We start from the raw sequence: 13,721 nt of genomic DNA, 5'->3' as shown, positions 1-13,721 counted from the left end.
GGTGTCATTCCCATCCCTTGAGCTACATCAGACCTGCTGAGCCAGCTCAGTTGAGCTACCAAAACATGGAAGGAAAAGAACATCCAGAGTCTTCTGAATTTGATTCTGTTAAATTGCTGAGTGCTGGGAAACCCTGGAGATGTAGTTGGAGAACAATGTCAATGGTTTTTGAAGAATCGCTGAAAAAAAGAGGTTCCAGAAGACTGAACACAGGCAAAAAACACTCTATTCAAGAGAGAGAATTGAAGGAGACAGTAGAGGAAGACCATATGGTACATACGCATTATAGCCTGAAGAGTTTGATGCAGATTTTCCTGTAAATTTCCATAGTAGATGCTTGATCATATGGCTGTGAATAGTTGTAAAGGGAAGGGTAATTTCCAGTGGTACCATGCATTCACCCAGCACAGGTCATATGTAACCACCCTTAGAAAATGCCACAAGTCAGATTTTTACAAGAGATTTGTGATTTTTACAAGAGATTTGGTGATGTATATCATAGTGTCTTCCCTTGATGGCAAGATAGAAAATGCTTACTGAATTTGAATATCCAAAAAGTGTTGATAATTGGGTTGATATCAGTGAGTGTATGAAATGAGAGAATGATCTTCCATTGGTATGATTATAAGGAATAAATACTCCTGCATTGATTAAATTAGTGATTTCTGGTAACCCATTCAAACTGTATTGTGTATGCCATTAATTATATACCAGATAAAGCTGTGTTGGATTATGAGAATGAACAATTCCTAGCATCTCTGAATTTCAGGCTCCAAAGAACCTGAGAGATGAGTGATTATATACTCAGTATTTTTGGGGGTTTTTTTGTTTTTGTTTTTTTTTTTTATACTCCGTATTTTGGATTTTTGCTCAAGTAGCTTCCATCAGTACCTTACAATTTAAAATACTTAAATCTAAAACTCTGTGGTATGCTGCTTCCACTTTCAGCTTTGCTGCATCCTGTACCCCTTAGGCACAGAGCAAGGATTGCTATTCTTCCAAAAACTGCAAGGAGAAAAGAGAAAGTTACTCTGTGCATTATTTTTAGCTTTACTACAATGCTGCCTGGTGATAGTGACACAATTCTCTAATAGCACCAACTTAATTGAGTACTTACTGTGCACCAGTTACTAAGCTTATCACTTGAGTTGCATTATTAATGTTCATAATAACATGAAGTGAATGCTTGCCTCCATTATCTCTATTTGACAATTAAGGAAAAGTGAAGCTCAGAGAAGTTTTGCAGATTTGAAAGTCATGTCACCTTCAATCAGTGACAGAATGAGTATTCCAGAGCAGTGGGTGACAAGAGCCAGAGCTCTTGGCAGGTCCTGTGACTCCCGTTTCCCTGTTCTCTTTGCCGAATCCATGTCCTGTTTGCCTTCACTAACGTTGCTCATTTATGATCACAGTTTTGACTGTTTGCTTCTTCAACACCACTTCTTATATTTCATTCTTATGTTCCTTCTCTGAGCTGTCTCCTAACCTCCGGATCTGTGACCTTCACTTCTGTCCCTTCTATCCCTTCTTTTGCGCATCCTCTACGCTGACGTATGCTGAACACCCACTGTGTGCCAAGCCCTGAGTTATAGACTTTGCATGTATTATTTCATTGATTCCCTGTCTGGTCCCCTCATTCATCCAGAAAAGAGTCCTGTGTCAGAAATCAAGAAAATCTTTTAAACTGGGAGTGTAGTTTTTTTTTAAATGGAGGCCAAAAAACAAAAAAAGGGATCAAAATGAGGGCCTAAGTTATTCCCAAGTGAAAAGGCAAAACGGCCCTCTTGAAATTGTTGGATCTGTGCACTAGATCACTCTGATGTACTGACTCCCAATATAGGCACCCAACTCGCTAAAAGCCAGTGCATTGGGTGCTCGAGCAGGTCAGAGTTCTGCATAGCGTTGCACCAGCAAGGCATAGACGCACACACTGTGGCCACCACGTGTGGCCCATTGTATCTTTCATTATTCCTCTATTCCTCTCCCTTCTCCCCATGTTCTACTTATATCTTCCAGAACATTTCACTCTAATAGGGTGACTAGGACCCCAGTTTGCCTCAGGATGGTTATACTAAGCCTCAGTCCCCTTTTGGAAGTGGTCAACTAGGTAGCCACTATTGAGTAATGGCCATGGCCAGAACCAGATGCAGGTGTCGTGCAGCTGCCCAGACTTCTCTTGGTGGTCTCTTGGCCTTAAGGACCATTAAGTACATGTTTGGCCTGTAGGTGAGTGTCTTCATAATATAGAATAGGAATCTGGATACCAAAAATACATTTTCATCCAGCATCTTAATCGTTATTGAGTTGGGTGACCAGATTCAGAGTTAGTATACCAGCATGATCTAGTACACAGATCCGACAGTTTCCAGAAGAGTTCTCTTGCCTTTTAACTGTGACCAGCTCAGTATCATTCCTCCCACTCCCCACCCTCATTTTGAACTTTCTTCTTTTTTTAAAAAAAGTACATGTATATTTTCACTTTAACAGATTTACCTGATTTTTGACCAAGAGTCTTTTTTTTTTTTTTGAAAGTTTATTTGAGAGAGAGAGAGAGAGAGAGCATAAGTGGGGAAGGGGCAGAGAGACAGGAGGAAAGAGAGAATCCCAAGCAGGCTCCTTGCGGAGCCCAACACAGGGCTCAAACCCACAAACTGTGAGATCATGACCTGAGCCAAAACCAAGAGTTGGATGTTTAATTGACTGAGCCAGCCAGGTGCCTCAAGAGTCTCTTTTCTGGATGAATGAAAGGAATCAGCGAGGAGTCAATGGAACCATATTAGTAGGCAAAGTATGTAACTCAGTGCTTGGCACTTACTGGATTGTGTTAGTTTCTGATTGCAGCTCTAACATTACCATAAGCTTGGTGGCTTAAACCACATAGAACTTTTTATCTGACAGTTCTAGAGGTCAGAAGTCCTAAAATTAGGGTGTCAGCAGGCCTGTATTCTTTCTGGAAGTTTTAGGGGAGAATTGGTTTCCCTACCTTTTCTAGCCTCTGGAAGCTGTCTGCATTCCTTGGCTCATGGTCCTTCATGTTTAAAGGGAGGAATGTAGTGTCTTCAGATGTCTCCTTCTCTCTGATCTCTGCTTTTGTTCTCATGTCTCCTTCTCTAACTCTGACTCTCCTACATCCCTCTTTTTATAACTTTTGTTTTACTGAGATAAAATGCATATACATGAAATTCACAGTTTTAGCCATTTTAAAGTGTACAATTCAGTGGTTTTAATGCATTCATAATTTGTGCATCCATCACCACTGTCTTGTATCAGCCACCTCCCTCTTATAAGGACTTCTGTAATTATATTGGCCCAATCCAGTAATCCAGGATAATCTCCCTGACCTCACAATGCTTTCTTAGCTTAATCACATCTGCAAAGTCCCATTTACCACATACGGTAACATATTCATAGGGCCTGGGCAATAGGATGTAGACATTTTTGTGGGGCTGTTATTCAGCCTACCACATGGGGTATTCAACAAATGTTAGTGTCTCTTGACCTTCCTTTCTTAATTCAGATACACTAAGCTCTTGCATTACAGCTTTCTAGAGTCTTCATCATCAGAATCCTCTGAGCTCCAATGAAGCATGCTGACCTCAAGAGATAGGAAATACTATAGCACCAATAATAGTTTATTGGGCACCTAGTGTGCCACTGGGTCACTTAATAGGGGCCTCAGAGGCATTGTCATTTAGCTTTTCATTAGCTGAATTGCTCTGCCAGTATCCACCCTCCTAATACCATAAATATGAAATTTAGCCTCACACCTTGCAGAGATGTGGTCTGATATAGCAGGCAGTGACTTCTGGCTGGTTGTCCATGGACTCTACTCTTTGAATTGAGAGATCAAAGGAATTGCTATTGTTTCTTATAAAATGAAAACATTTTGTATGACCCAGCATCTCCATTCTTAGGCAGTTATTGAAATGCAGTGAAGATGTATGTCCATGCAAAGACTTCTGCTCGAGTGTTCATAGCAACATTATTCACAGTAGCCCCAAACTGGAAAAATCCAAACGGCCATCAGCTGGTGATTGCATAATCCAGTTGTGCTGTATCCAAATAATGGTTACTATTCAGCAGTTAAAGAGGAACAAAGTGCTCATAACCATGTGGGTGAATTTCAAAATATTGAATAAGATTAAAGAAACCCAACACAAAAGCTATGTAACGAAAGTGTGAATGTCCTTGTACATTTCATTGTACACTTAAAAATGGTTAAATGGCAAATTGCTTGGTATGTATATTTTACCACAGTTTTTTAAAAAGCCGTGTAATGTATGATTATGTTCATATGAAGTTCTAAAATAGGCAAAACCATAGTGGCAGAAAGCATATCTAGTTGGTGTCAGATCAGGGTTCAGGGAGGGGTAGACTTAAAAGGCATAAGGGAACATTTTGGGGTGACAGAAATGTTCTATATCTTGATTGTAATGATGGTTACAGAACTGTAAACATTTGCAAAAACTTGTTGAATACTCTTAACGGTGAGTTTCATTGTTTGTAAATTATAGTTCAGTAAAGCTGATTTAAAAAAAATGGCTAGGAATTTGATAGAATTAAAAAAAAATTCTCTCTACTAATAAATTGTTAGGAGATTTTTCTTTGCTGTTTTATAAAAAGCTTGGGTACCAGATCATAAGTAATAAGATAGAAGGGAATGCTTTGCCTTTTCATCCTTCATTGGGTTACATGAAAGTGTTTAGTAACTGTAAACAACATGGAATGCATTTAGGGTCCACAAAATTACTTGCGAGTTGCCTTAGTGAGAATGTTACCAGCAGTCAGTATTCCCAGAGGTAGAAGAAGGGAGACTCTGCTGTTTCCTAAAAGTGGTCCTTTTGGGATTGAGTTTTGCCTATGTGCCACCCAGAGGGGAGATTTAGTTGCATATTTTGTTGTACCTTTGAAGTCAACTGCATTTTGGCTTAAAGGCTTTTGAATAACATTAGGTTGGTAAAAAGTTTCTGAATAACATTAAGGTTGGTGAAAATATCTGTCTTTTTGCAGTGACCTCCCCGGTTCTATTCCAATTCTGTACTTTTTCCCCTTAGACCTTATTCTTCTGAATCTCTCTGGGGTATTTGACCTTAATATCATCCCGTCTTTCTCAAGACCTCCTTTCTCCTTTGGTCTCTAGTGATTTTTCTCCCTGGTGCAGAAGTGATTTCATGATCTCTGTGACTGGTGTATCTTTGTCGTTAGGTCCCCTGTGGGAAGACAGCCCATTGCCCCATTTTCTCTAGGCTCACCCCTTGGGATAGCTTCTCCTTTCCTACGCTTCATCTCTTCTGGCACATCTCAAAGCTCTTGTCCCAAGTTCTCCATTAACTTTGTCTTTTATTCCCAGCCACCTCCAGGGTATTTTCATCATCCTTATTTCTCACCATTGCCCAAACTAAACGTATTCCCTTATCTTCCAAGTCCTCGCTCATTCTGGGCTTTTCCATGCCTTTGAGACATGGCCATTCTTTCCCCCTCAGATTTAAAACCTGAAGCTCTGCTAGTTTCTCTTTTTCCTCCATCTCCTATTCATTTCAGACCTTCTCTGTGCCCTCTGGGCACTCTCCCTTCCCCTCAGTCTTTTCGATACTACTTTAATCTGTATCTTTTTGTCACAAGGTACATGGCAGCCCCATATTTTTGAGTGAAAGCTGCTGCAGGATGACAAGGTTTCACAATTTGGGGAGCCACTGTGTCACCAAATCTATGTGTCAGAACCCTATTATGATGACTGAATCACTAGGTTGGCTTTGCTCTTACAGCACATCTCTTGGGATGCTCTGGAAAAGTTTATTGTTTCCTTTTGTGTGTACAATGTCCCCTTTGCTGCCACACTCTCTGCTTTTTTAATTGCGGACAGCTTTTCCTTCTCTCATGAGTTTACAACCATGCCTCCCCTGTACCCCGCAGTCCTGGTTTTGTCATTTTATGATACCTTTGGGATCATAAACTTACGGTTTGCTGCCTTTGTGTTCTCTCTGAGCAGTTCCTTATTTCTCCTCACACAACACTACCTTAATCTTCCAGCTGGAAACCAAAACTGAAGCACCTGCGATTACAGATTTACACGCATTTTGTTCCTATTAATCACCAACTATGTGGGTCTGTTTTTACCCCTTTTGTATTTTCCTCTCTGGTTTTACTTGGGAGGTAATAAGATTTTTTTTTTCATAAATTCTCTCCCAGTGGCCTTCATTCTTTGATAGCATTTGTACAAGTTACTTTGTAGGCTCGGGTACAGAGTTGAAGGAAACAGGGAAAATTCTGTTAATAAGAGAAAACCCACAAAATGCAAGTCACGTTCTCCTGCGCTTGCTCTTCAAAGGGGAGTGCTGGCCACGGATTTCTTAGAGTTTATGTCCTCAGAAATAAGAGAGTCATATGTAATTTTTCCCCCATTTATTTTGGTGGTGGAAGGTGTGTTTCAGTAGTGAAAGGTTGATTAATTATTTCAGCAAACGGGTATTTTAAGGTGTTTCATTTCAGTTATTTTTTTCAATCAGAGAAATTTAGTAAACCTGTTTCCGGGTTTTGAAATAAAGGCCTTACAATAAAATGTAAAGAGCATTCTCAGACCATTGGGAAAATTGAAGTTGTTATCAGATTTGGAATGAAGTAGCCAGAGGCCTTGAAGAACTTAACGTTTTCTGCATCACAAAGTGATACTGTGTTTATTTACTTTCCCTTTTATCTTTGGGCATTCTAGAGGGGTGTTTGATGCTTCCCTCAAAATGGCTGGCTTCTACGGATTGTACACTTGGCTGACTCATACTATATTTGGCATCAATATTGTCTTCATACCATCAGGTAACAATAGTGTCCTAACTTCCACTGTCTTCTATTAAAGGAAAATGAAGCCATTTAACATATATTGGGAAATGTCATGTTCTTCAAATTTAAAATACTAAAGTTTGAGATCTACTCTAGTCTGGATTAGGAGCAGAAGTATGATTTGTAGTGTCGATTTATGTAGTATCTCCACTAGCTAGGAGGCACTGCATAAGTATTTGGTAAATAGTGAATGTCCTAGCACTTAACCCAGCATCCAGTACTCAGTAAATCCTTGGTACTCAGTGGTAATTGGCACTCAGTAAATGTTTGAATTGAGCTGATAGGGAGCACTGAGTTGGTCAAATAGCTTTGTTCCATGAAGGATACTGTCCCAGGGGCAAAACAAATGCCTCTGAGGGCACATAAACTGTCTACATACCTCATAGGATCGATTCTGATAATGCCCTTGTTCCACAAACACCTTGGTTGTTCAGTAACCATCTTTTACTTTTTACTCTGCATTATCTCTGTTCCTCTCCTTCCACTTTTCCTTTATTTCTGTGGCTGCTTGTCTACCCTTTACCACCATTTCCCCCCTTTTGACCACACTCTCTTCTTTACATCCCCAAGTCCATTCATATTCTTCCCTACTTCAGTCAGGTAAGCCACTCTTTGACCTGCAAGCGGCCTGAGAGCACATGGAGGTCATTGTTTTATAATGACCTTGTGAGGCAGGCAGCGTAGGTGGTGTTCCTGTTGTGTAGGTGAGAAACCAAGGTCACATACCTGGTTAGTGGTAGGGCCAGAACTAGAATCCACATCTGCCTGACTACCTCTGGAGGGGAGCCAGATGAGAGAGAGGGAGCATACAGCTCTGGAAGGGGGTGAGCTTGAAGTAACATCATCCTTCAACTAGCAGGGCTTTTGTTCTTGTTTTTGTTTAGATTACATTCATTTTTATTAGAAAGAAGCAAGGTAAAGATTACACATTCCTCTCTGAGGTTTAAAATTTTTTTTTAATGTTTATTTATTTCTAAGAGAGACAGAGTACAAGCTAGGGAAGGGTAGAGAGAAAGGGAGACAACAGAATCCAAAGCAGGCTCCAGGCTCCAAACTGTCAGCACAGAGCCCGACGCAGGGCTCGAACCCACGAACTATGAAATCATGACCTGAGCTGAAGTCAGAAGCTTCATGACCAAGCCACTCTGGCGCTCTGTCCTCTCTGAGGTTTAATTTTTAATTTGGCTTTGGACTCAGCACAAACTTGGACCAATGCTTTACAGTTACATTATAGGACTATATATGAACTAACCATTGATTCAAAATATCAACTGCAGGGGCCACCTAGGTGGCTCAGTCAGTTCAGCCTCTGACTCTTGATTTCAGCTTAGGTCAAGATCTCATGGTTGTGAACTTCAGCCCCATCGTGGTGAAATCAAGCCCCAAGTAGGGCTCCGTGCTGGGTGTAGAGCCTGTGTAAGATTCTGTCTTTCCTGCCCTCTCTCTCCCTCTGCCTGTCCCCTGCTGGTGAAAGTGCTCACTCGCTTGCTCTCTTTCTCTCTATGAAAGAAAAAAAAAAAGAGAGAAAAACAACCACTGCAGGATACTAGAATTTTGTTGCTTCAGAAGAAACTCAGGATGTAGACACACACTTTGGAAAGATTTTCGCATCAGATCTTAAGATAAATCAGACCTCCATTTAACTAGCAGATTCAGTTAAACAGGGCATTATCCTATGCTAAACTTTGAGTTTGTATTTGTCTCACTTGTTTTGGTGTAAACTTTTAAGTAGGAGGAACTAGTGCTGAGGTTCTGCTGTTTTGTTTGTTTTCATGTTACATTAGGTTGCTTTTCCTTTCATTTCTTATTAGCTTTAGCAGCAATCCTCGGAGCGGTGCCGTTTCTGGGGACATACTGGGCAGCAGTACCTGCAGTTCTAGACCTGTGGCTCACACAAGGCTTAGGGTGCAAAGCCATCTTACTGTTGGTTTTTCATCTCTTGCCAACATACTTTGTAGACACTGCCATCTACTCTGATATATCAGGGTAAGTACCCACAGAACTTCTCAAGTTGTTGGTGAATCCTAGGGGTTTATGTGGCCTTTTTTAAGGAGAATTGTTTGTTTGCTTGTTTTGTTTGTCTTTTGGGGATGGGAAAAGGGACACGTGGTAGGATTTTTAAGTGACGTAGTCTTTTGATATAACCAAAATTTAATACCACTGGGTATTAATTATATTTTCTTATATAAGTATTATTTATAATACATGAGACCCTGGGTTAACACAAAATTGTGTATAATCTTCTGTTTTAGTGACATTTAATCTAGGAAAGAAATATTACTAGATGTACATAAAATAATTTTAAGTACAATAATGAATTAGTGATTATTTTTAGAACTTCTTTTCTTTTGGAGAAAAACATTAAGTTGTATGAAGATTTCCATGTTGCAACCAAATCTCATCAAGTTAATGTCTGATAAGCAGAGCTCTCTTTACTTAAGATATTTTAGTATGGTTCTATGATGAATACAGGTTAAATGTAAGACAGAATCCAAACATTGACCGTATAATATAATGAATAAATACCTGTTATTATAAGTTTTGGTATTTATTTAAAAAATTGCATTAAGTAGATCAGTCAATTCTCTTTAGTCATGTATCCATTTCCCATTGCTTGTTAGAATCTAGGACGTGACCAAATGCTGAACTTTAATCAGGGACCTCAATAAGTGTTCATGGAAAGAGTGCCCTTCAGCTAATTTGAAATTCTAAAGGGACAAAGTGCTACCTTGTTTTCTCTTTAGTAAGTTCAAGCAGAAAACAAATGATATATAACCACCCTGAAGCCTCAGACTTCCCAAGCAAAAGGAAAGCAGCAACTTCATACGCAAACCTTAGTGGCACTTTTATGTCTAAAATTTGAAAGAGAAAATGAAAGACAAAAGGAGGATGTCAGAGTGTGGTTAACTAGTGCTTACCAGCTGAAATTTAAACAGTAGGAGTAGTTACGTGATTTATGGTTAAATGTTTTCATTTCTCTAAACTTTGCTGTAAATTTTTTTATTGAGGCTTCTAGCTAGAATTTAAAATTTATGTGATTTTATCTTAGTAATAAAATAATACCTTATTTATTCATTTATTTTTATTTTTATTTATTTCTAGGAGAGAGAGAGGCAGCGTGAGCAGGGGAGGGTCAGAGAGAGAGGGAGTCAGAGACTGAAACAGGCTCCAGGCTCTGAGCTGGCAGTCAGCACAGAGCCCGACGCGGGGCTCGAACCCACGAACCGCGAGATCATTACCTAAGTGAAAGTCGGATGCTTAACCTACTAAGCCACCCAGGCGCCCCAGTAATACCTTATTTAAACAGCACCATCAGGAAATGAAAGATTTTGTGTAAATTGCTTTATTTTTTCAATAAATGAAGCCTTAATTTAAGAGCTTCCCCACTTTTTTTTTTAACTGTTAAGAAGCCTTTTTGATAGAAAAAGTTTTCAATGAATTACTTAAGGGAAAAGCTTACTTATGTAGCATATGTGGAATACTGCCCTAAAATTTTTCCCCCAATTTTTTTTTTAATGAGGAAGATAGATTATGAAGATAATGTATTGGTTTTCTGAAGACTAGCTCACCTTACATGTTCTCTATTGAATTGTAACATGATATAGAACAGAACATTGTTCCAGAGTGTTTAGCTGTTTGCCCCTAAATATTCCAGTCATCTGTGTTTGAAAACTAGAAATAGAACATAACCTTATTCCAAGTCCCTCTCATGTCCGTGGTCCTTTGTTGCTGTTGTCAGTGTGCCGTGGTGCTGTGATCTGCCTTACTGTGTGCCACTCACGTGAGTGACTCTCTGAGAAGCTGGAGGGCAATTATGACTCTGCTGTGAAATAGAAATCTTGGGCTTTGTGATGGATAGTTCCCTCATGCAGCCTTTTATCATTACCTGTGTTTAATAACTATTTTGGAGGTTGCCACAAGTCTAACTTAGGAATATCATGGATGCTATTGTATTGTTGTCTTCTGAAAAGCACAATTATTTTAATTACACACTAAATTGTGCCCACTTAACTACCCTTTTTTTTTTTCTGTTTTATTTAATATTGTAACAGAGAGAAACAGAGCATGTGCGGGGGAGGGGCAGAGAGAGAGGGAGACACAGAATCCGAAGCAGGCTCTAGGCTCTCAGCTGTCAGCACGGAGCCCGATGCGAGGCTCGAACTCACGAACCGTGAGATTGTGACCTGAGCCAAAGTCAGCCACTTACCCGACTGAGCCACCCAGGCATCCCCTCACTTAATCATTCATGATGGAAGTTAACGTAACATAAGTCTTAGCAACCATTCCTCAGCCAACACTAACCTAGGTCAGGCAGCCATGTAAGGGGTGTAGGATACCTATTAACAGTCCTACTTCATTCCTTCAGTTGCTGGACCTTATAAAAAGGCAAATGTTGTACATGTTACATAGGTAAGAAAATGTTTGCATCTCATTATTATTACGACTAATGTTTAGTTCTCTGTACTGAGGTAATCTAAAGAAAACTGGTCATGGCAATCAAAGACCTCGTATGTTAGGAATGAATGTTGTGTTAGAGATGTGTTTCAGATTGATTCCAAAGTTTATGTGTGTTAAAAGCCATGAGCTAATCTGTATGTTCTTTATTTCAGAGGTGGCCATCCTTACTTGACAGGCTTGGCAGTGGCTGGTGGGGCGTACTACTTAGGCCTGGAAGGAGCAATCATTGGGCCCATACTTCTCTGCATACTCGTGGTCGCTTCCAATATCTACAGTGCCATGCTAGTGAGTCCCACAAATTCAGTGCCCACGCCAAACCAGACCCCATGGCCTGCTCAGACTCAGCGGTGAGTTAAAGCAGAATGATCATGAACCCTGAAACTGAACTATCTTGTCTCTGTATTTTTTTCACCCGAGTAGTCTGTCAGCATATAGGTATTTTGGTGCACATGCACTGCTGAAGGTTGTAGAAGACACTAAGGAAAGAGAAACCGTTTGTCTGCAGACTTTGGGGTTTCAGATACTAGGAAAATTTAAAAACTAAATTGGGACAGAATTGCTCATGTCCTGGAAGACCAAAAATAGATTAAAAAATTTAAAAAGCCACTTGGACATGGTGTACCCAATTAAAGGAGTCAGGCCATCGGACAACCAAATGCAATGCAAGAAGTTGGATTAGTGATGGGGAGAATCTATAAAGAACATTTCTGGAACAATTGAAGACATCTGAATATGAGCTGTATATTAAATGGTATTATTATATGAGTGTTAAATTTGATAGGCATGATCATACTTTGATTGTATAGCAGAATATCCTTTAGGGGTGAGATGCCAAGATGTCTGCAACTTATTTTCAAATAGTTCAGCCAATACTAATAGACAAAGTAACTATAGCAACATGTTAACAATTAATGAAGGATATATGGTTGTTAATTGCACTAGTTTTTCAGTTTTTCTGTAGGTTTATACTTTTTCAAATTAAAAAGTTGGAGGATCCCTGGGTGGCTCAGTCAGTTAAGCATCCAACTCTTGATGCAGCTCAGGTCATGTTCCATGGTTCGTGAGATCGAGCCCCGCATCGGGCTCTGTGCTGAAGATGCAAAGCCTGCTTGGGATTTTTTCTCTCTAAAAATAAATAAACATTCACGTTAAAAAGTTGGGGAAAAATTTTTGAGTGCACCAGGATGGAGTTATAACTTGTTATTTTGCACATACAGACAGACACTGAACTCATAATTGCTGTCATTTGCTGTCACCAACATATCATAAGATAAATTATAATGTAGTATGAATTATAATTTAAAATTTTTTCCTGATTATGTCAAAATTTAAAAAAAAACTTTTTTTTAAAGTTTATTTTTATTTATTTTGAGAGAGAGCACCAGCAGGGGAGGGGCAGAGAGAGAGAGGGGGGAGAGAGAATCCCAAGCAGCCTCCACACTGTCAGCACAGAGCCCTACACTGGACTTGATCTGACAAACTGTGAGATCATGACCCGAACCAAGATCAAGATCACCTGTATTAAGGTATAGAGTATTTCCTTTACCTTAGAAGGCTTCCCCATACACCCTCCCAATCAGACCCCTTCTGTGCTTATAGTCTGACCACTGTCACCTTAGATTGGCTTTGCCTGGTTTTGAACTTCACATAAAAGGAATCACATAGTAAATTCTTGGGAGTCAGGCATCTTTTGCTCACCATTGTGTCTATGGCATCCACCCATAGACACACCCATGTTTTTGCGTGTGAAGATCATTCTTTCTTTATTGCCACCTGGTATTCCATTATGCAAATAGACCACAATTTACTCGTTGCAGTATTGATGGACATTTGTGTAGCTTCCAGTTTCTGTTCTGAATCTTTCTTGAGGTACATGTCTCCTGGTAGAAACGTGAACCTCGTTTGTATAGCAAGAAGTGAAATGGCTAGGTGCACATCCAGTTTAACTCTAGTGAATATTTGTTAAACAGTTTTTCTTTGTGGTTGTCCCAGAAATCACATGTTAACAACAGATAGGTAGGACAGACTTTTAACAATGAAAAAGTAAGAAGTCTCAGAATACAGGATTTTAACATTTCTGAGACTACACTACATTGCCCTTATTATTCTCAAATGGAAAATTTTTTTTTTCTGACATTAGGTGTTCTATTGCCCTTATTATTCTCAAATGGAAAATTTTTTTTTTCTGACATTAGGTGTTCTATTGTCATTGAGGAGTCATTAACAAGTTTATTCTGAAAATATATTTACTGAAACTATATTTTTATTTAAAATTCTTTAGAAACATGGTCTGCTTATTTTGTGTTAAGTGTTATATTTTGTGAATACAAACTTGGTCCTTTAAGCTTTATCTCAAAACAGTTAGAATATAGTTTCTGAGTTAGACCCAGTTGGTTAGAGGGCCATTTATTTTAGCTAATGCAAGGCAC

The 13,721-nt window shown here is 39.4% G+C and overlaps 1 protein-coding gene across 1 annotated transcript in view; it reads left to right on the top strand.

Moving 5' to 3' along the window:
* Positions 1–13,721, top strand: part of TMEM245 (transmembrane protein 245) — a 94,118-nt gene that overhangs the window by 65,774 nt on the left and 14,623 nt on the right. Inside the window, 3 exon segments of the mRNA XM_077769841.1 lie at positions 6,710–6,810; positions 8,646–8,820; positions 11,445–11,639. Of these exon segments, the coding sequence (XP_077625967.1) occupies positions 6,710–6,810; positions 8,646–8,820; positions 11,445–11,639 (471 nt within the window).

Source organism: Crocuta crocuta, unplaced genomic scaffold (genome assembly GCF_008692635.1).
Source record: "Crocuta crocuta isolate KB4526 unplaced genomic scaffold, BGI_CrCroc_1.0 scaffold95, whole genome shotgun sequence".
Taxonomy (NCBI): domain Eukaryota; kingdom Metazoa; phylum Chordata; class Mammalia; order Carnivora; family Hyaenidae; genus Crocuta; species Crocuta crocuta.
The sequence above is the reverse complement of the archived record's forward strand: the minus strand, read 5'-3'. Positions and strand labels throughout refer to the sequence as shown.